Source organism: Argentina silus (genome assembly GCF_951799395.1).
Source record: "Argentina silus genome assembly, chromosome: X".
In the NCBI taxonomy this organism is placed as follows: Eukaryota; Metazoa; Chordata; class Actinopteri; order Argentiniformes; family Argentinidae; genus Argentina; species Argentina silus.
The window spans coordinates 42,449,918-42,473,535 of record NC_139653.1 but is presented as its reverse complement, the minus strand read 5'-3'; the positions used below and the strand labels follow the sequence as shown (position 1 = coordinate 42,473,535).

The 23,618-nt window shown below is 43.1% G+C and overlaps 1 protein-coding gene across 1 annotated transcript in view; it reads right to left on the bottom strand.

The window, feature by feature from the left end:
• galnt2 (UDP-N-acetyl-alpha-D-galactosamine:polypeptide N-acetylgalactosaminyltransferase 2) overlaps positions 1-19,168 on the bottom strand; it is a 67,837-nt gene extending 48,669 nt beyond the window's left edge. The window contains exon 1 of the mRNA XM_083696108.1: positions 19,005-19,168. Coding sequence (XP_083552234.1) covers positions 19,005-19,100 — 96 coding nt within the window. The 5' untranslated portion in view covers positions 19,101-19,168. The remainder of the gene's footprint in view (positions 1-19,004) is intronic.
• Positions 19,169-23,618: the final 4,450 nt, after the last annotated feature.

Here is a 23,618-nt window from a genome sequence, read left to right as displayed (position 1 = left end):
CTGTAATGACTTAACACTAAACAAAGAGTGAACTGAGGAACATAGTTGATAACAAGAGTCTTGGTTTCAGGGCTTGTGTTACACTCATTGTTGCATCTCTCTGCTTCCCAGCTTCTTTAAACACCGCCAAATAGGTAATTCTCAGTTCATAGAGCAGATCTGTGGCTGTGAATGGCCTGTCTGTCTGCCTGCCTGCCTGTCTTTTTATTTGTGAGTGGTCTGTCTGTCTAGATAACAGGAGTTACGCCCACAGGATCAAAATCTGGAAGCAGAATGAGTATTGCTTCATTTAACTTCCCTGGATAGAAGGACAGAGTGAGACAGAGCAGAATTGAGTCCGGTTCCAGGCAAGCTGGCAGGTTGCTTATTCCTGGCTAGTTAGCTGCTAGCAGGGTCAGAGATGCTGGGCTGGCGTTCTAATCTGAAACAGGAGAGTCCTGAGGCTGAGGACTGCTGGTCTCTCTCACAATCACACCCCTGGTGATTACTACTAGCCAGAATCCCTGTACATACCAGACCCTCTACATTCCCACAGACAGACAGACAGACAGAGTTACATCAGGACAACAGTCCCCAAGAAAGTTTGTCTGACAGTTACATCCTTTTAGTGTTCGTAAGGCTCAGAGTTGTAGTCAAAGTCACACAGGACATTCAGGTAACACATCATTAAGCTGCTCTAACTGTGTAAAAACATTGTAATTACTCTAGTATTGCAATTACTCTGCACTGTAATGGAGGTGAAGCAATGACAACACAATCATGTACTGTTAAGGCAAGGTTTCATTACAGTATTAACGCACCCTAGGGTGTAGTATGAACCCACCCCCCTTACACACACGCACGCACGCTGCATCTGATGGCTGAGTCAGAAGCAATCACCTCTAACAAGTTGACATTCAGAAGAGAGTTGACATTCAGAAGAGTGAAGGAGGGGTAGAGGGGGTCAAAGAAAGGAGGAGGTAGAAGAGAGAAGGAGGTAGAGAGGAATAGAAGTGAGGAGGAGGTAGAAGAGAGGAGGTAGAGAGGGGTAGAAGAGAGGAGGAAGAGAGGGGTAGAAGAGAGGAGGAAGAGAGGGGTAGAAGAGAGGAGGAGGTAGAAGAGAGGAGGTAGAAGAGAGACGGAGGTAGAAGAGAGGAGGTAGAAGAGAGACGGAGGTAGAAGAGAGGAGGTAGAGAGGGGTAGAAGAGAGGAGGAAGAGAGGGGTAGAAGAGAGGAGGAGGTAGAAGAGAGGAGGTAGAAGAGAGACGGAGGTAGAAGAGAGGAGGTAGAGAGGGGTAGAAGAGAGGAGGAAGAGAGGGGTAGAAGAGAGGAGGAGGTAGAAGAGAGACGGAGGTAGAAGAGAGGAGGAAGAGAGGGGTAGAAGAGAGGAGGAGGTAGAGAGGGTAGAGGGGTGTGGTGTGGTATGTTGTGGGCTCACGTCCTTCTCATTCCTCTCTAATTCTCATCGATTACCTCTGGCAGCTGTGTACAATACAGTATGTTCAATCAAATGCCACATCCCAATTGTTCAGCGGATCAGATATCGATTTACAAATCTGTGACCGGGTAATCACTGGTAATGCTGTTGACAGACAGATAGAATGGTACTTAACCTCTGGGGGTAAACCAATAGGAGGGGTCAGATCAGAGAGGGGAGGGACAATACCCTGCATATGAAATGTCAATGACTCATCAGGCTAAGTAGGAGAACATCATGTAAATAACTGTCAAACGTAGACAGAATTACTACTTCAAAGGTTCTTTGATACACTGGTAGGCAGCTCTGGTAGTTTGGACAAAAGTCAAAATCTTGATCTTCAAATAATCATCTTGTTTTTCTTTTTTTGCCCAGTTGCTCCTGTTCAGGGCCTAGTATATCAGAGGGAAGAAAGAGAGAGGACTCCTAACACTGCAGTCAAGTTCCCAGGTGTATCTATAAAGGCTCTTGGGAGCATGAAGTGCAATGTGCGGACTGCGGAGTCCTCGTTTCATTGTTACCTGACTCAGCATTTTGCACTCCAGCACCAGCTTTAAGCTATTGGATCAGGTGCATACTGTATGTCAATTTTATTGTTTAATATACCAGGTGTGTGTGTGTGTGTGTGTGTGTGTGTGTGTGTGTGTGTACAGTATCCCGCTGTGATAATCCTTGGTATATATTGCATATCATTTCGGAGTAAATACATGATTATGGCAGACAGATTGGTGTCCAGTGTCTTGTGACATATTTTACACCCGTGCACCAAGAGGAAGTTCTCTCTCTCTCTCTCTCTCTCTGACATCGCACTGCCTCCAAGTCCTCCACACCTCTTAGACGTTAGAGCCTGGGAACAGAGAATAATGGGAGAGAGGGGGGAGGGACACACACACAGTCTCCTCTCAGCCACTGTAACCCCACATAGGAGTCGGTCAGACAGCGGTGCAGACAGCGGAGTGTGACAGTTAAATCCACAGTCTAGTCTCTCTAGAGGCCGTAGACTGTCTTCTCTAGAGAGGCTAGACTGTGGGTTTAACAGCCTGGGGTAAGAGACAGAGTCAGACCTGCTGTTGCTGTGGCCTGGGGTTGGCGATAGAGCCGTACACAAGGCTCCTCTGGGGGATAGAGCTACATAACTGAGCCTGAGGTAAGACACGCACGCACGCACGCACGGGAGGTAGAGCTACACATAACACAACACCAGCCTCCTCATAGTGACATTCCGTTTAAGAACCGAATTTGAACACAGTCATAGGTTCACAGGTTGCTCCAGAGCTTAACTGTAGATGTTACTACACATGTAGTAGATATATGTAATATGTAGATATATTACTACACCTAATTTAATACCATATTATCCTTACTCATCAAAGAAGTGGTAGGATGAGCCTTATGCCTGATGTCTGAACCATTGAAATATAATTTAATCTAATTTAATTATATTTCTATGGTTTAAAGCTCCTGCCAGGAGATGTTTTACAGCCCTGAATCACACTGACAGACTGAATTAATACTATAAAGGAAGTGTTTCTGGTTTCTGTTGACTCAGTGTAAACTAGCTACATTGTGGAGGTAGAAATCAGAGGACGGGTTCATTGTAATGGATGGAACGGAATGAGGAATGGTACCATCTCTTCCTCTAATGAAGTTACTCTATAGAGACAGCTCTGGGGTCAGTTTTAACTTGTCTGTTAACCAGTCCAAATGCACTATTAACCTAAACCTATAGTACCTTCTCTACGGCAGCTCAGGAGGGACAATAAACACTCCTCTCTCGACTAGTTTGGCCTGTCCAGATACAGTAGTGCTCTAGCTGATTCAGGGTGAGTGGTGGAGACATTGCAACGATGTGACCCTGACCTGATGCTGTCAAAACGCTTTTAAAATGTCAGTCAGTCCTGTCAGAATCACCTCCAGGAATAAAATACTAAACATGGTGTTTGGCACCATTTCTCATTCAATTCCCAGCATTACAATGAGCCCGTCCTCCGATTTCTATCTGCACTGAGCTATGTATAATTAGTCCTCAACACTCAAGTCATAGAACATGTGCATAGAGTAACTGGGATGGGAAACTTTTCAGGGAGCAGACTCCTGTCATTTGTCCAGTCCATGTGGAGTACAGAGGAATAGAGTAGAGTATAACTGAAAAGAATGGAATCCTCAAAAGATGCCAGGATATTCTTTATTCTTTTCCATAGACTCGTACATAAACGCCAAACCACTGCGTCTCTCCAGGGCGCAGGCGCCAAGCAGAGAGGACATAAAACACTGCTCTTCTGACAGAAGAATATAGGCCGTCTCTTGTTCTCCGTTTAACTGCCTGTTTCCACGTGAGGTCCACTAATGTTTAAACCATGCAATACACTCTGCCTCACAACAGCTACTCCCCTGGCAGTCACTGTTTTTAGCCAGAACTTAAACACAAAATAAACTATAGAAGCAGTAATCATTCCCCTAACCTCGAAGGGGAGGGGGGTGTTAAGGGATGTTATACCACAACAACTCGGGTTGGAAAAGAAACATAGACTCCATCTAAAAATATGTCTCTTCCCATACAAGGGAAAGCGTTTAGTGGGGTACAGTTGGCAGTTAGGGGTTTTGTTGCGTGAGTCGACATTCCATCAGCTAGGGAGCACTTCCTGTGGGGGGGTAAGTTCTCATGCGCTTTGGGACTGGAGCTTGGACAGGGGCTTGGGACTGGGGCTTGGGACTGGGGCTTGGGACTGGGGCTTGGGACTGGGCCTTGGGACTGGGCCTTGGGACTGGGCCTTGGGACTGGGCCTTGGGACTGGGCCTTGGGCCGGAGCCAGGGCTGGGGCTGGTCCACATGTGTGCGCACATGTTGGCTATACTCATGATTGTGGAAATTATCACTGTGGCTAAATCTGGCCCATTTACAGAAATGTTGATGTAATGTTCATTGTCCCTGTCAAATAGATCTTATTAAGTATAGCAAAGTACATAGCTGGGTTGGTGCCAGTGATGCTAATAGTTACCAGAGGCAGGGAGGTCTACACTCTAGACAGCGCTCCACTAAGTGATGTAACTATCCAGTGACGATGATTAAATAAACAAACAAAGTCTTAATTGTCAAATTGTAATGTACCTACAATCATCATAGAGTTTGTTTACAATTAGGTTTCCTTTCAGAATGCATTAAGAAATACTACACAGCAGGTACTCAATGTTGTGTCAGTTCCAACTCCTGTAGATAGGTTTTAAAAATAAAGTCAAAACCATGCCAATTATGCTGTAACACAAGATAAAACCCTTTTAAGGTAGAGAACACAGAGGAGTTGGCACCAGAACTAGGGCTTGTATTCCTTTAGTAACTCTGGCTTGCATTTATCTTGCTGTGCCTAAGGCAGTTTGTAGTTTAGGTTAAAGCAACACAGAGAGGGGTTTGGCACAGAACATCTGACCATTTCCACTAAGTATATTTCCATATGGCGATACGGTAACAAATACTTTAACAACAACATCAATTCTCAGTGAAATATGACCTGACTGACTAATTTTAACATGATGCACTGCAACAGGAAGAGCATGCCAGACTGAGCCTCTACCAACATGCTACATGCTGGTTGTACACCTGGTACCCACTGGGTACCAGGTGTACAACCAGCACAACTACACACAGAGCTTGTGGTCAGGTAGGAGGAGCACAGCATCTAGCTGGATTATGTCACTGAAGGATGTGTAAAATTAAGTCAATATACTAAGGGCTGTTTTCCTGGACAAAGATTCAACCTAATCCAGGAGTAAATTACACTTTCATTGTGAAATCTCCATTTAAGACACTTTATAGTCCAGGATTAGTTTTACTCTATGTTCCGGGAAACTGGCCCTATGTGTATTAATTCACTATTACTGAGAGAATCATGCTGAGCAGATATAGAGAAGACAAACACACCTTTCTGAGACTGAATTAAAAGGCATCCGTCGAAGGACGGGCTCAATGTAATTTCTACCTCTATCAGTGTCCGCTGGCAGCGAGCCATTTTACCACCAGAGTGAGCCTATGTTCGTAGGACTGTTCAGCATCAAGCTTTTTATGATCACAAAAGCACAGTATGGTATCAGAAGAAGGATGTTACTTGATATTATCGCAAATCCGTGTCAGCAGCACTGAAGGGCAATCTTCTCCTCCTCCTCCTCTACTCCCCTGTTAGATACTCCGTTTTCAGTCTTCTTCCTTTTAACTCAGCAGCCTGTCTGACTCTCCGCCTTTCCAAACCATCTATTATACCGCTGTCATTTTCATGGCCATCATACTCATATCAAAAGATGAGCGAGCATATTCATCCAATATTTATCTAAGTGACAAACAATACAACGGATTCTGAAATGAAAACGTTCACTTTGTTTCAATTCAACAAACTTGTTCAGTTTTAGTTATTTTGCACATACAAAATACAGAGTGACAAAAGCACGACAACAACACTCATCAGTGGAACTAATACATGCAGGAGGTGGTAATGAAAGTCCTCATCCTTAATGTTATCACTACACCCCCCCCCGCCCCCTCCACCTCCCTTCCTGCTAGTGACAGTTGATGTAATTAGCTTTAGCGCGCATCAAAGGCTCAGCTCAGCTCGGCAGTATTAAGGATGATAGATATCATTATAAATTCCCTCCTCAGTGAAGCCTGGCTCGGAACAGGACGAGGTTAAACGCTGATGAAGCTGTTTTAATTCTAACTGTTGATAGCTGCGCAGATACAGCCAAAGGGCTAGGCACTGCACAGCATAGACACACACACGCTAAAGCATTAAAGCTACAGTCTGTAATATCCCCAGTCATTTCAAATAAAATATACCCCGGTTTTGAAGAATGACCTCTAGAATGAGACTTTATCAAAACTGAAAGACTAAAGTTCTACTGTGTTACTCCATTGTTTGATGGTATGCATAAATTACAGAGAGTGGCTTTAACTTCTGACTAACACTGGGGAGTAAGGGTTTAGCTTCTGAGCTGCTTGTCTCGTAAATTTTAAATACCCCGTTAAAACCAGAGAACTGCGAGTCTTGAAAGACATTCTCACAATCCCACAGTTATTATTATTCAGGACTATTATTCAGGAGCCGTTACCAAATGAGCCGGGCCTAAACACACAGACACAGATGCAAACTGAAGCAGACACCTTGTCAGTGGAGCTAGCCAGCGCTACCACGCCAGCGCTGACACCACCGGATTGGTTGTGAAGGTACAGAGAACATCGGGCGAGGCGAGAGCGGGAGATCAGGCACACAGACAGAATGTTCTCTTTGTTAATGGAGATCAATCGGTCTACGACTGAATCCCAAATCAACCCCTAGCTCCTAATCCCTACCCCCTAGGCACTTCTGTTGATCTGAGAGCATTGGATTTAGATATAAGTGATATGGCTAGGTGTTGTGCTTACAGCCATCTAGTAGGTTGCAAAATTATCTCCGGAACTCAGGTGTCATAATAGCCGTAGTGAATTACTCAGGGAATAAAAACTGTTGTGCTAAAAGCAAAGGGATGTGAATTGCATAAGCTGGCTTCATACAAAGTACAAACACACAAACAAGTTCTGTCTAACCGAACCATGAGATATATAAAATCTATTCTGGAGATGGATAAGAGCAGGGAGAGGAGAGACAAAGGATTTAATGATACAAGTGCTTCTTAGTGGTAGGTACCCTATAAATAATTCCTTGCGAAAGGCAGGAATGTCAGGGGTAAGGTAAATCAGGGTTGTAACTCCAAATCCTATTCCTGCTCGCCTCAAATGGATCACCTCAATATGTTGAACAAGCGATAACTTCAATATGCTTGTTCTACTATCTACATATCCGAGTCACTCTTTAATTTGATAGGAAAGGCATGTTCAAACAAAATGTAGATAAGGGACTGATAAAGAACAAATACAAAAGGCCACTGCATGGCCTCTTGGTAACCCAGTATAGCAGGGGAGGCTGGTGGTGGTAGAAAACAGAGGACAGGCTCATTGTAATGGAATAAGGAATGGTATCAAACACGTGATAACCCTGTAATTACTGTCATAAATTCTGTTTATATAAAAGTAATAATGTTACAACAACATTGTATCAACAACATCTCTCTCTTTCTCTCTCTCTCTTCTCCTCCCCCCCCCCCCCCCATTCTTCCTCTAAGAAGGAGGAGGCCAGGCCCTCAAATAGCTTTCCAGTCCATTCCAATCCAATCCATTTACGAACTGCCTCTCAGAATGCGTACTGTACGTCAACCCAGCTGCACACCCATCTCGCTGGTCCACAACCTTCTGGTTTTGCAATCACTTATTCTCGGTCCAGTGTAATTGGTTGAGATTGGCCAATTCCTCCTTTAAACTCCTGCCATTGGCAGTTGGCATGAAGCAACATAATGACACTTGGCCACTAGTATGCAGTATCAGCCAACATGGAACTGAATGAAGGACCTACTTTCGTTTACTTTCAACCAGAATCATGAAGAGGATAATCAGGGATGAGGTCCAGTGAATGTCGACATGGTTTAGGCAGAACCAGCTGGGAAGAGACCAGAGTATTCACTACAGGAGATGGGGAATAGGGGCCATAGTAGTATTACACAAGACCTAGTCTCTAGTTTCAAATTGCCAAAGTCCTGTGTCAGGACTATCAATTGTTGACATAGGCGGAAAAAGGTAGTGTGTTAAAGCTGGAGTCACATTGCTGTCTGTGAGGTTGAGTTGACCCCACCATGTCGACATGACCATTGAGAAGGTACGAAAAATCGCCAAGGATTAACTTGGGGAGGCTGGGGACCCTGTCTCAAGATCTTGGATGTGGTGTTAAAAAACGTCGGTGGCCGATTTGTAATTTGTATCGGGGAAATTATAAGCCAAAATCACAAAAATATAAGCCAAACTCCTGTGGCAAGTACAGTATGTGGGTCTCAAGGAAACCAGGAGGAGTTCGAGGTTGGGGGAATTGATCTTGTGTCTGACTATATACTTGGTGACTATACACATATTTAACAAAAGTGACTGCAGAAATATTGCTTTTTAATAAATAGCCAGGTAGCTGCCGCTTGACAAATAGAAAAATTACAAACACAAAATAAACGCTAAGCCTACCAAAGTCAGTGCAAATAGACACATGTTGTGCGTGTCCTTTTAAAATAACAGGCTAAAAGAGCAAAATAAACACGTGCTATTTAATAGCAACATAGGTGACCTATAATAACTGTGTTCAGTCTATTATTAGGCCTCTTCCTTTAAGTTCCGTGCCAGGAGCACACGCATATTTACGTTGTTCGGCATGAGGCAAGACCGGACAGGGGTAACAGTGCTCCCCGCTGTACTAAAAACTCTCTCTGAGGCTGTGCTCGTTGTGCAAATACTTGTATTTTCTTGCTTGTTTCACCATCAAAGGAAAGTGACCCTGGTTGTCACGCCACCATGCCAGGGGATCATCAGTGGAGTCCAGCGGCTCTTCTTGTCTGTCTAAGATGACCGTAGTTTTTGCTTTATTCAGGCCAACCTCTTCCCTTCCCCCGCATCTAGCTTGCTAGCTAGCTGGAGCTTCAAAGGGATAGCGTATTTTTGAGGGAGAGAGCATGCGCAAATCTCTCCCTCAAATTACAAAACAGTTTGATAGATCGACGGATTATTGTAGCAAAACAATTGTTAATAATAATTATTTTACACACATGCTATTAGGTCAAGTATATTTACATGAAAATAAAAATAATTCACGACCGTCCTTGTGTAACCGCCACAGCCCTATTATTCACACAATATTGTCACCAGTTGACCATCATTTTTGGAAACTGTGGTTATTTTTTTTTTGTACAATTCTGTAATATTATATCAAACTATGAAACGTGCTTAAGTAAGAGGTTAAAAAGAAAATGAGGTGCAGTGCACATTCCAGTTGCAGTAAAATACTAGGGAACAATCACCTCAGTAATGTAATGTTAGAAATGAGAAAGCTGACCTCAATCTGATTCTAATATTAAATAACCCCAGGAGAGAAAGATGAAGCTTTTCATCAATAAGAGTTTTTATCTTTAATTGATTCAGAGATGCACCACTGGGAACAATTAAAAGTCATGCCGAATCGGAGAAATTAAAAATACATGAGTGAGTGTGTTTTCTCCTCTCATCCCCTGAGAGCACAACAGTATCTAGCCAACAGGGACATTAGCATAAATAGCCATGTAGATTGGTCTTGTGCTGTGTGAGTCAGTGTGTGTGTGTGTGTGTGTGTGTGTGTGTGTGTGTGTGAGAGAGAGAGAGAGAGAGAGTGAGAGTGAGTTCAGCCAACCTGACACTAAACGCTGAGATAGGATGTAGATCAGGATCTCATTATGGTAATGTTCATTATGGTAATGATTGTTATGGTAATGTTCATTATGGTAATGCTCCTTATAGTAATGTTTGTGATGCATGCACAGGTTATGTAGAGCTGACACTGCTGCTCATTATGCAGCATTACTGGTTACAATCAGATGGATTGAAAAAAAATTTAATAGAACGGAATAAAATCGGAGAACTGTAGAACTGACCAGAATAGAACCAATTAGAATATAACTGAGTACAATAGAATAGAACCAAAGGTTCAATCCTCATGGTATTAGACCATGTTATGTCAAACAGTGACTGCAGTCTGTCTGCTCTATAGGTTGGGTGTGTGTGTGTCTATGTGTCTGTGTGTGTGATTGTCCAAACCTGTTCTGAAAGATGGAATGTCTGCCCCCCAGCAGCCAATGACGTGGCTCTCTCTGAAGAGCCTGGAGGAAATTAACACAACTGTGGAACTATGCAGTGGTAAAAACACTTTAGGATCCCCTAATTATCCACTGATGTCTAAGCAAAATAAAAAAAAATATAGAAAACATTTATCATATCATCATTCAGTAACTACACACGCAATCATTCAGGTTTTGACCACTCAAGTTGTGTGAAGAGAGACTGATATCTAGCTACAGTGCTCCAACCGACATACAGTATGTGGACTGACCAACTGTCACTTTCATAACCAGTGTGAACAAACAGTTAAAACTCCTGAATGTCACTGTGTGTCACTCTGTTTGGGCGAGGTTTAATAACTGCCACAGAGGAAGCTAATCAAGAGGAGGTAAAAGGATAGGAAGACAGGATCCTCAGCTAATGAATTATTGAATGTTCCGTTGTGCTTTTGTCAGGGTTCCTTTGATGTCTTCGATTTATGGCTTCTTGTGGGCTGCCCTGTGGCTCTTAGAACTGGGTAGAAAGGCACACATTCAATTGTTTTAACACACACACACACACACATACACATACACATACACATACACATACACATACACATACACACACACAGATTATCTGTGATTTCTAGTGAAAAGGTTGCAAAACTGTCAGTCTGATGAAATGTAAATTCCTTCCCTAATTTGATGTTCATTCAGAGAACCAAACAGTCACAGTGAAAGTGCTTACACAGCCATTTCCTGTAAGAATGTAGTTTGAACAGGGTTGTCTTTTACCAAGAATACTTGGGCGTCTCCCACCCAGTGTTGGTCAACATCTTTGGACATTGTTAAACATCCTTATGAAAAACACCACAGAATAGTTTATTAAACCTACTGGTTGGCCTGGTTTGAAAAACACCACAGAATAGTTTATTAAACCTACTGGTTGGCCTGGTTTGAAAAACACCACAGAATAGTTTAGGGTATTGTGATGTCATACATTTTTTGATGTCATACATTCTAAAAAGTCTTTCTTGTACCTAACTATAGTATATGTCATTCTCTGATTGGTCGATGCAGAAACCATATACTCTAACTTCCCATATCTTTTCAAATGTTCCATTCTTTGGAATATAAATGTAGGTGTTGTAACAAGGAAGGCTGACACAAAGAACAGGTATAAAAGGCCTGTAACAAAGGAATAAGGCCATCAAGACAATAACAACGACTGTTATCTGGTCAGTGGCCAGTGTGGCCATGATTCGAGCTGTCATGGTTTACCCAAATCAATATCTAGCAAAGCCACAGATACCTTTAGAAAGACAAAACACAGCCAACAGGGACATTAACTCTTGAAAAAAGCAGTTTAGTCAAGACAGTAGGATATTCAACACCGAATTCCCCCAGACTGATAAACATCATGGATAACACACTCTAACATAGCTGTTGATCCTGGTTTCGTATGTGTTTGTTCCTTCTCTGTGTGGTCTTAGCAAACTAAACTGAAACAATACAACAGTGTTTGGTTTATATGTCCCTTCAGGCCCCTGCTGTAAATGCTGGGTCTGATCTGCATTCGCTGCTCTTCAAACAGAAATATGCTCCTGTTGTTGTGTCTAAGAGGCAACTGCTCTCTGAGATGAAAGTAATCAGGAGAGAGACACGCACACGGGCGGGCAGTGCCAGTGTGACGGGGGTCATAAAAACAATAACTCTATACTGTAAAGGAAGGAAACCGTTGAACACAGTGAAGAAACATGTCTACGAGCCATACAATACAAACAACTGTGAAAACAGGCTATTCATTCTTAACCCTATAGAGTACAGACCTAGTAAGAATGCAATTCAGGTGATATGAAAAAGGATCGTCAGAATTGGACAGGCATAACCAACATAGCTGCTCCACATGGTCAGTCTGTCTGTGACATTTGGGTAAAGCCTGAACCTTTGGCGGGGAAAAAGAAACCCTTAATAACTTGTTTTCTTTCTTTCTCTAGCACTGTGACACTTTTTATTGACGGTTTTACTTACGATGACTGTGATGTATAGTTGATTCACTTATTTTAGACAAATGTACTTGACAAATGTAAGTGACTTTGGATAAAAGTGTCTGCTAAATGACGTCAAATGTAAAGCTTAGCCTTTAGCCCATTCCTTACACCCACCCGGTTCTCTCAGATCTACAAGGGAGCATGAAGAAGTGTCTAGGTCTGGGGGAAGGGATCTAGGGAGTGATTTGGTATAGCATGTAACGAGTGTGGGAATGTAAAGAATGAGCGCATTCTCCTGTTGAGGAAACACCCAAACAGCAAAATGGATATCTGACTGAGTAACAAGTATGCACCACACCAGCAAGACTCTAGGCTGAGGACACGGGGCTCAGCGAGTAGCCCATTTTTTAACTCAACCCTTGAAAAACCAAAAAGCCCTATTTATGCTGAGATTCAGCTGGTGAATCCATTGTTCCTCCATCCAATAAAACAGGAGGAAGAGGACTATGAATAGAATCTGTCCTATTCCGTGTTCGCTAATAAGACATAAATATGCATGAATTGCCCCGGGACAGAAACTGCAGCAGGGTCATAGGACAAATCAGAGACAGCAGTCATGTCATTAGATAGGCCTAAACAAAGACTCTCTATTACAGTTAAAGTTACTGGGATTAGGTGGCCATCTCTAAATGGCAATATCAATTTAAGTAGGGCTTGCACACTCAAATGCACCACCACCTACCAATATTTACAAACTATGACAGACGACGTTTCATTCCATGTGTGTTTTGAACACACATTTATCTCTATCTGGCCTCCACACTATTCCTGTTAAAATCTCCTATGGTCTATCTACTGGCTTCTACTAGATTATAGTTCAACTCTCCATTGCTATCATCTAATAGGCCACTAGCACACTCTTGGGGAGTGCGGTTTTCAAACACATTATTGTTAAACTTATTATTATTTAGTTATTATTTAGCTATGACAAAACAGGAGAACATTTTGACAAGGAGGTGACAGAAAGAGAAGTCCAACATCAACATGAGTCTCTACAGGGTGGTGTCTCTAGTCCCTCTCTGCACAGTCCTCCAGGACATTAAACATGTGTCGTCAATGCTAGCAGGAACAGCGAGGGTGGTTAGTCAACGTGTGAACTGTCCTCATGCCAAAGTACACATTACTGGTGGTGCCGTCTCTGGCCCCCAGGCATTGACAGTGCTGTAACTGTAACTGTCCTGGCTACAGCTGTAGCATGACCATCTCCGGGCCAGCTAGGATGCCTTGCTACTGTCCTGTCCTGGTTACAGCTTGTCCAGTAGCATGACCATCTCTGGCCAGCTAGCCCCCTGACAGTGCTGTAACTGTTAGCTACTGTCCTGAAGGCTGTCTGTTCAGTGGCTGTATGAACACATCTGCAAAGGCAACATGTAATACTGTGGGTGAAATTAAGCTGTAGCTACAGCATGACTGTCTCTGGCCAGCGAGCGCACTGACAGCAGAAAGCTCTAACTGTTAGTGTACTGAAGGCTATCTGTCCAGTGGTATGAACACATCTGCCAAGGCAAGACGTAATACTCAGGGGGAGGCTGGTGGAGGTAGAAATCAGAGGACAGGCTCATTGTAATGCATGGAATGGAATAAGGAATGGTACAGTTGTAACCAGTGATGAAGTGGAGGGAAAACTCAAGTAAAGTCAGTTTATCTTTTTACTTTTGCGAAAAGGGTTTAGCCAGCTATTATGCTAGGTAAGAGTTATTTGCTTTAGGGATTACCCACCTATTTGTTTTAGCACAACATCCCTGGGTGTAACTGTTTGCGAACTATCCTGCAAGCCTCTCCATTTGTCCAGTAGTTAGAGCACAATGTGTGTGTGTGTGTGTGTGTGTGTGTGTGTGTGTGTGTGTGTAACAATAAAACACTGTACTATATGTGAAACATATTACAGTTTATCATCATCATCATATCTTCATAAAACTCATAGCACTCAACACCCATCGGCTGCTACAGTACATTACTCACCACCCCTAGGAACGTGTGTCCTACTCTATGATGAATGCTTTACTATGAAGGCTAACGCTAACTCTCCCATGTCATGACCATGCTGCGGTATATCTATAGACCTGTACATACATAGGGCCGCTACAAGGAGAAAGAAGACTTTGTGTAGCATGTAGAGCTGGGTAGACCAGTGGTTTTTAATCCTTGCGTAGCAAATAGATCTATTCTACAGACCCTCAGACGGAGATGAGGAGTACAGATGTGTTTGCCAAGACAAATCTACGTTTTATTTCATTTTATTTATTACACACATAAAAACAGAGAGTGAGGAACGGAAGACAAACATGATAGGTGGTACATGTGCATGGTAAGGTAAGATTAGAAACCAAAAATGGGATCTTTATACTGTTATCAGCTCCAAAAAACATTTCTCATAACAGGATCCTTCCCTTCATCTTGTATCTCTAAAGGCCTTTGTTAACACATCTGTTTATTCTTCAGCAGCAGTGACACTTGTCATAAAGTAACACTGTAGGTCTCATGTGCGACCCTGTAATCATCTTAAATGTTTATTCACACTTCAAAACACAGACACAGCGGTTAGACGTTTCTCTAAAGAAGAGGAAATCAAATTTGAGTCACACTCATAAAAGGTCAAGACCAAACTTTAACTAATTAAATCTAAAAACAGGCAAGGAGCTCTCAGTGTGAATTCAAGGAAAAGATGACATATAAATGTGTTTCTCATCACCATGTAGTACTGCCACAGTCGGAGGCGAAGGACATACTCCACTCACCTTAGTCACCTCCCCCAACTGACACTCAGGCTAGATTATCAGAACGAGAATAAGAGAAGGTTAGGAGCACAGAATCGTTCTATTTCTATGGTTAGAAGATCAATAAAATAAAGTAATGAAGAGAGCTGTGCTGTATATGTTTATGACATCAGCCACTCTTGTATTATAACTCTGTGGTTTTACAGGGCGAGATGCCTATGCGTAACATATGGGAATCCATAAGACACCAGACTAGGTCTGTTTGAACGAGTTATGGAGATAAGATTGGCAGCTGAAGCACAGCTTTTTAAGGTAAGTACACAACCATCCCGGACACATACAGTTATCCAGTATGTCCTTGCTGTCCGTCAGGGTCAGAGCAGCAGTGAGAGAGAGGTTTAACTTTGTTTTTTCTGGCCTCAGGCCGTGCTTCCTTCCAGAATGTTGCTTCCTCCCTTCTGCCCTCAGTCACTCCTCTTCACTTCACAGATCTGACAGGACTGGATAGACGAAAGCAGTATGGCAGAAACTAGATGATGAACTATATACCTACCCAGTCATCTAAGATCTACTAGAATGGAGCGAGCAAGGATAGAGGGAGTGAAATGTAACCCTGGTGTCCATCTGTCCATCACACAGAGAGCTCCTGTGCGTATGTCTATAACAACACAGACAGGTAGGGCTCTTCAGCAGGGTAGATACAGTGCCCTGTGTAAGTAATGGGACAGTGAAGCATTTTTTCTTCTTTTGGCTCTACACTCCAACATTTTGGATTTCAAATCAAACAAGGTTAAAAGTTTAAAAAAAAAGAATTGTTAAAAAAAATAAAAAAAAGTGTGAGTTTAAAGTAGAGATTCCCAGCCTTTATTTGATGGTATTTGTGTACATATTGGTTTCACCATTCAGAAATTACAACGCTTTCTATGTATAGTCCCCCTCCTTTAGGGTACCCTTCAACAGGTATATGCTTGTGTGTCTGTGTGTATGTATACACTGCAGGCAGCAAGGTTCTTCTGTAGGCTGGACATATGCTTCTGTACCACTGGCAGGGCTCTACTGCAGGGTGGATGTGTGCTTCTGTTTGTCTCTAACACCGCTGACAGCAGGGCTCTTCTGTAGGGTGGATAGGGCCTCAAACTGAAGGTCGGAGCTCTGACGGCCTGTATGTCTCTTTAACCGTATTTATGGATCCATATAAAAGTACACGCATGACAAAGATCAGAGTAGAGAAGATGTGTAAACAGCAGAGCACTCTGCACGGCTGAAGCACATACAGATCTGGGACCAGGCTAGTTCATACCTTCCCATCACAGTTAATGGGCTGTGAGTGCGATTCGTCATCAAAACACAAACACAAACATAAATCCACTCCAACCCATGACTATCAATACTACAGACATCAAACACACAAGTGTGAATACTCTAGTGTTGAGTTCAGCACAGACCCATTCATTTGTCATCAAATGCTGTTTTCTGTTACGGAGGAGGGTATCAGTAAAAAAAAAGTAGAGAATGCAACAGTGCCACATCAAAAGATCTCGCCTGAGGAGAACAGAACACAGCAGAGTGTCCGTGAGGACCAGGTGGGAGATGAGAGAGGGAATAACATCCCCAGACATTTTCTCTCTCTCTGTCTCTCTCTGTCTCTCTGTCTCTCTCTCTCTCATTAGAAAAGCTTCATAGCTGCTTGGATAATAGGACTTTCAATATGCATGTGATATTATACTGTCCTTTAAATGATCCCCCCCCCCCCCTCTCCCTCCTGACAGAAATAATAAAACACTGAATATCCACCACTTCATTTCCATGACAACAAATGCAAATTAATTAATTAATTTGGATTCAAATGAGGGTTTGATTTTAAGGGGAGACGCTGAGCACAGCACGGCCATTCACAACCACAGCACCGGCTGGGCCTGTGCTGCTGTCCTGCACCACTCTGGAGAAGAACAATCAAACTGTCAATAATCGTGTTGCAGAGTGGAGAGATCAGATCACATACATTCCGGCCAGATAAAAGCTGACAATCTGGGAACCCCGTCTAGTAGAATCTGGCAACCTCATTCTCTCCATGCTGCAGCTACAATCCAATGGAAGATCCGGAAAAACATCTATTATCTGACCTGCTGGTATTGACCTCAATGCTGAGATGACTACAGACTATTTATAGGCCTAGCTCTCAGAGAGTGGCTACTGTGGCTTTCGTAGTCAGTTCAAGGCAGCTATTCTCTGCGTGATAAATCCTCAGCATCTCTGAGCCGTACACAGAGACAGAAGCCATGACATCTGCTACTACAAGATACGTTACATAACACACCAGTCAAACCAGGGTGAGGACATGTAGGCCTGGTTGGGAGTGCTTCCTTCAGCTGAGAGCATTTTGAATTGTGATGAAATTGTGATGAGGATGTTGTTATCCCTAGATTCAGTGTAGGAGTGGGTTACAGGCTGAGCTGCAGAGAAGCGTCAGCATTCAACTCTAAAAACGGTGGAGGGATCTTAGGAGCGAAAACACAAGCAGGAACACGTCTGTGTGACTGACCGGGTTCAAACACAGTTCATCCATGTTAGCCCACTGAGCTAAAGCAAAGAATGCATAAACTCAGATTACATTGTGCTACCACTTCACTGCACTGGCTAGTGGTCACCTACCAACACTGCCGTCTCCTGTATCGCCACCATAACAACGACACTTTCACTTTCTCAAACCACAGACAGAGAGACAGGCAGGCAGGCAGGCAGACAGAGAGACAGGCAGGCAGGCAGGCAGACAGACAGACAGGCAGACAGACAGACAGAGTCAGGTAGGCCAACAGCAGAGACTGACTGACAGGCTGACAGGCATACGGATAGAGATAATAAAAGGTAGAGTGTATTATCAGCCCATTTCCTTTCCCATAACAACATTCTGACCCCATATTCAGAAGGGACATCAGGGTGTCAGGTCATTACTGCGCAAGGCCTATTTAAGCATGGGACATAAGTGGTAGGCTACTGTTAACCCTAACCCTGTAGGTTTAAGCTTTCTAGTCCAGTGTGAAAGCTTAGCTGGTGTATCAGCTGTGCATATTCTCTCTGTGAGAGGTGCTCTGATTTGGCCTTGAAGGCTCCCAGTGTGGCGGTGTGCTGCTTGCCAGGGAAATGGGTAACTAATCTCTAGTGATAACTGTCTTTAATGGAGATTAGTGCTTTGTTAGTCAAATCACTTGTCCCTCCACGGGTCCCTTATCTCACTGGCTCAACCACCACTACCGATCAGCCTATCGTCAAATGAAAAGACAAGGCACACCATGACAAGTGGAGGGATAATACCTTCCCAATATGGACAGGTGTTATCATAAGGGGGTTTTCACATGGCTGCTGAGTTTACCACTAAACCAGAAGAAATGTGTTGTAAGGCTATTTGACCTTGCATTCCAGTACATTGGAGGTAACAGTAGAGATGGAAACTAAGGCTTGCAGGCTATAGGCTAAAATAAATTAAATATTGCTTTGTAAATTTAGAATATCTTGCCCATAGAATATTCCTCACTTGGAATTATATTACTGCATAATGTTCCTCTGCGAAAATAAATTTGTTTTTGTTACATTGCATCCATTTGTGCATAGTTTGGCTACTTCCCCTTCCTACAAGAAGTGGGTTAATTGTAGCAGCGGCAGAGTGCTGACGTCCTGCTAAATAAGTTGAACGAGCACAGAGGTGCATGAGGCTACAATTCTGGATTTGATTTCTAAATAAAGCGGCGTGGCTTCACACGATCAAGCTGCTCTAAACAGCCCGACTCGACCGACAATCACGGCAGAAACACCAGGCAGTGCACCAACGCTCAAAGCATGCAGAATAGGTCTCTCTCCCCCTCTCTGTCTCTCTCGACCAAATGGAAATAGCAATCTTCTCCATTGATTCGACACAATCATTATAGCCATTTATCAGGCTATATTATATGTGCCAATAACAGTATATTCTATAGCCATGTATTTAGGCTACAATAGCAAATCCAGTCTCGCTTTGTCTTAAAGGCATCCCACTGAATTCTCTTGCAAGCTCCGATATGATAAATTCTCAATAACCAGAAAAGCAGCAGAGGAAAATCTTACCTTTCGACTCAACGTTGTTCCCGAATAGAAATAATATGCTATGCCAAGCACCCACAGGACAGCGAAGCATAGTAATATCCTCGATTTCCTTCTCATTGCTGTATGTTGTATGTGGAATTAGTAATGTCTGATAGCTTTCGCTTTGATTAAAGCGTCCTGTATCCGAGCCTTGCCGAGCGGCGTTCCGAAGCTTTAGCAGTCGAGCAGTGAGAGCAGGAAACAGCCAACATCACCGGGTTAGAGGGGAAAGGGTAACCGGCTCTAATCCAATCACACTCCGCAGAGACAGCGACAGAGGAGGCTGGTCGATGGGGGTTGGGCTCTCACTACTCTCTCAACGTTGGCAGAAGAAATATTGTTACAATTTTGTAGCGATGTATCAGGTTTTTTTCAGACTTACTATGTTTTACATTTGGATGTTCCAGGTTGGGGGTAGTAGATGGCAAAACGACGACTCACATTGTGGATTTGAAGACATTTCAGTAAAATGATCTGGCATTAGTATCTGCTCATTTTGTTTTTAGATATGTGTACAACTAAATAAAACAGTCGGCACTGTTCGAAATAATACTCTCAAAACCCATCCTTCCCCCATCCATCCATCCATACATCCATCCATCCTTCCTTCCTTCCTTCCTTTCTTAATTTCTTGTATCCCTCCTCACTTGGGTAATCTCTGTTAAGGCATGACTGGGTAGGCCGGAGCTAGTGAAGCCATGTTCATATACCTAGGTCCATATAAGCAGGTAGATTCCTCCTCCAAGGCTAGTAAGGGGAGGTAAGGATGTATGCTAGTTGAGAGTACTGGAACAGGGACAACACAGATGGACTGTATTTAAGAAAAACTGGCATTTTCTTTAGTCTCTGATGAATCTAAAACAATTCAATAATCAGTACTTCATACATTTATTACAACATTTAGGATGGCATTATTGCACTCGTGGCTTCCACATTTGATGAGGGGCCAAATCCAAGGTGGTCCATCAGATGAATTGAAAGAGTAGAGGCTAAACATGGTTAAACCAGTGAGAAAACATTGCCCATACAAAATACTTATTTTTCCTTGGCTGGGACATGCTAACATTCTACTATATGTATGCTGGGTTAGAGAGACATACACATATCACATAAAAGATGACAATTTCTTTATCATGATTGCCATTTATAAAATATTATCATTGCATGATTTATAACCATCCTCTCAGCGCTCACGTCTCTAAAATATGGCTAAAAAAAACACCAAAATCTTTCAGTTCTCCACTCCAATCTTTTCAATTTTCTTAATGTATTATCAGCTGTGAATTCAGCCAACCTTAAGAGCCTACTTATGTCTCAAGGAGGTCTTTGTCCTCCAAAAGAAGGCCTTCCCTCTAATAGGCACTAGAGAAAGAAACATTCTATCTATGACCTTCTAACATACTATTTATCTAACATTCTATTTTTCCAAACTTATATCTATCTAACCTTTCAACTACCTGGCCATCATCCTTTCACCCGTCACTACTGCTAACCCTCAGTGTAATCCACACTGATTAACCTCTTCAGTGTTTTGATCTGTCCATACCTCCCCTCTCTCATCTATCCATCCTCTCTGTCATCTATCCATCCTCTCTGTCATCTATCCATCCTCTCTTTCATCTATTCTTTCATCCTTCCAATCAACCAATCTAACCAAACTATCTCACTTTCTTTTAACTACCCAGAAAGTCTTTCTGACAAAAGCTTTCTGAAACCCATTAAACCTTTAAAACTATCCAGCTTTTGGTAACTCCAAAAACTCTCATCCAGATTAAATTAAATTAAATTAAATGGAGGCAGTGAAAACCCTTTATTTTGTTGTTACCTCAGACAACCATGTTAGATGTAGATTCATGGGTGTGTATTCTACCAGGGGTGGGCTGGTGAAGGTAGAAATATGAGGAGGGGCTCATTGTAATGCATGGAACAGAATAAGGAATGGTATCAAACACACATGTTTAATACATTCCTCATTCTGTTCCATGCATTACAATGAGTCCATCCTTAGATTTTTACCTCCACCAGCTTCCCCTGTATTCTACAGTAGAGATTGATTCTGCTGGTCATCTCCCTGTCCTTATATTAATGCAACAAGAGGACACATTGAAGCTGCTTACCAACTCTCAAATCATGTTATTCATTAGACCTATGGACGTCATCTACCACAGAGTCTCCTCCTAACACAGGTCTTCATGTCCAGGCAGGACTAACTAACACTCCACTCTGTTTGATTCCTGAGTTCCCCCAGCCAATGCAGCCTAATTAACAATGAGCCACTCCCTGTGACACAGCAGCCATGGGTGGATTCCATCAGTCAGGTGAAACGCACATAATACAGAAATGCACATAGAAATCTAATGTATAGAGCTGCCATGACTCCATATTCCACATGATGACATACACTCATATTGTACCTGTTCTCCACAACAATTTTTTATCTGAACATTCTGTGACTTCCCCCTCTCCCGAGCAGACCTAAGGACAGGCAGGGTTCTAGTTCTAGAGCTGCAATTACTGCTGACAGGTTCCTGTAGGGTTATTCCTCAGGGAGAACTCCAGACATTTGGCTCATTAGAGTACGAGGGCCTAAGGAGAGTGTCAGCAAGACTTCAAGGACCTTAGGGGGTAGATGAAGAACCATGTGGTAAGGAAGAGGTTAAATATTTAAGAAGTGGGGAGATGGGGAGGTGGGGGCGGGGGGCTGGACTTATGGGGCTCCTGCAGCATGGACCCTCTCAATTACTGTCCGCCCTTAGACATCAGAGGGGAGTAGTTGGTACATCAAGGGTGGTGTCAAATGTACAGGGTGGGGGAGATGACTAACTGACTCATATCATAGACATCAGAGAGGATGTAGAGTTGTTTTCATCAGAGAGGGTATAGAGCTGCTTCATCAGAGTGGGTGTAGATGGGTTGAAACATCTAGGGTGAAGCAAAGTGGAAAAGAATGTCATCCACAATGTGGACAATAGTGTTTCAAGTATACTGTACCACACTGGAAATGGCCTGATAAATAGTTCTGATAATTGTTGGATATACAATATAGTATGCAATAGGTAGCCTGGCCTATCCCTTTTGTAGAATCATATAGGATTATCTGACACCTTTTTCTTTTGTTCTATGTGTGCCATAGAAACACAATAGTAAAGATCAAGGAACTCTGACCACTCTACAGTTCTTTTGTACAGTTCTAATAAATAGTACAACCATGTTGTTTACCTTTGCAGTAAGAACTGAATGAAAGCTGATAGCTATACAACACTGAATTTGTTTTAAAGAGGAATGACAGGTTTGAAGTGGTGTAATGACGTGTTGGTATTGTAGTGGCAGTGTGTAGGGAATACCAGGATGTTTGTTCTTATGAAATTCCTTCTTCTGAAAAGTCTCAGGACTCTCTATTCTCTCCCCTCCAGAATGCCAAATACCTGACTCACTTTTTTCTAAAAGGAAGGTTATTACACGCCGTCCAATCTTTACTGACATTTTTCAATCTCACACAAGGTGTGAGATGTGTTCATGCATGAATCACAAAATGCCTTGCAGTCAAAGAGAAAATACACTCTTTTTATTCCACTAAGCCACTTGTACACTACACCAATGTACTGTACCTCAGCATGCAGCACGCACACACTCACACACACAAAAACACGCATGCACGCACACACATGCACACGCACGCACACCCCCCCCACACACACACACCCACAGACACCCACACACACACACACAGACACACACACACACACACACAGTGCTCATTCATTCCCTGCTCAGACGCTACAGTAGGCCTCTCTGTTTGCCTGTACAGTACCCTACAGGCTCACAGTATGGATGGGAGGCAGTATCAACTATGTTACTGGAGAGAAATACTGTACATAATAATGCTGTATGTCATTCCCCCAGCAAAGCTGTATAGAGCCTGCTTCACTGTAACCTGAGTCTCATACATATACTGTATATGACTATGAGGCCTTGTGGTGGGAGACAGACAGTATTTTCACCGACTCCTGAGTCGAGGTGCAGCTGAGGAAGATCAGCATGACCGAAACGTAAATGTTTTTCTGGAATAAAAGTTTTCTTTCACCGCCGAGCGAGAGTTGTGCATATCCTTCTCCAAATTCTGACTGTAGGAGGCCTGTGTAAGACCTTTTTTGCCTGCCTCCATCTTCTCCCTAGTGTGCAATACTGACTCCCACTCATTCCGCTATAGCTGCAATGTTATGGCTACCACACTGGCACCCAATCACACACTTCCCATGTAGCCAGTCAAATGTCACCCACGCTGGTTTGAGGGGCCTACCAGTGAGATCAGAGACCCATGAGTTTATGCAGCTGCAGAAAATATGGGAGAGAGGCTCCAGCCCTCACTGCTCTCCTGTCTTCCCCATCCATCCTCCCTTCTCCTCCATATCTCCATCTCCTCCCATTTCCCCCCTCTCACTCGTCTCCCTTTCTTCCCCTTTTCCCTCTTCTCTCCCTCTCCCCGGTCTCAGACCAACCCAGACAGGAAGTATAATAGAATTACAGTATATAATCACCCACCATTTATTACCCTGGGCACATGTTGGAATACACACACACACACACACACACACA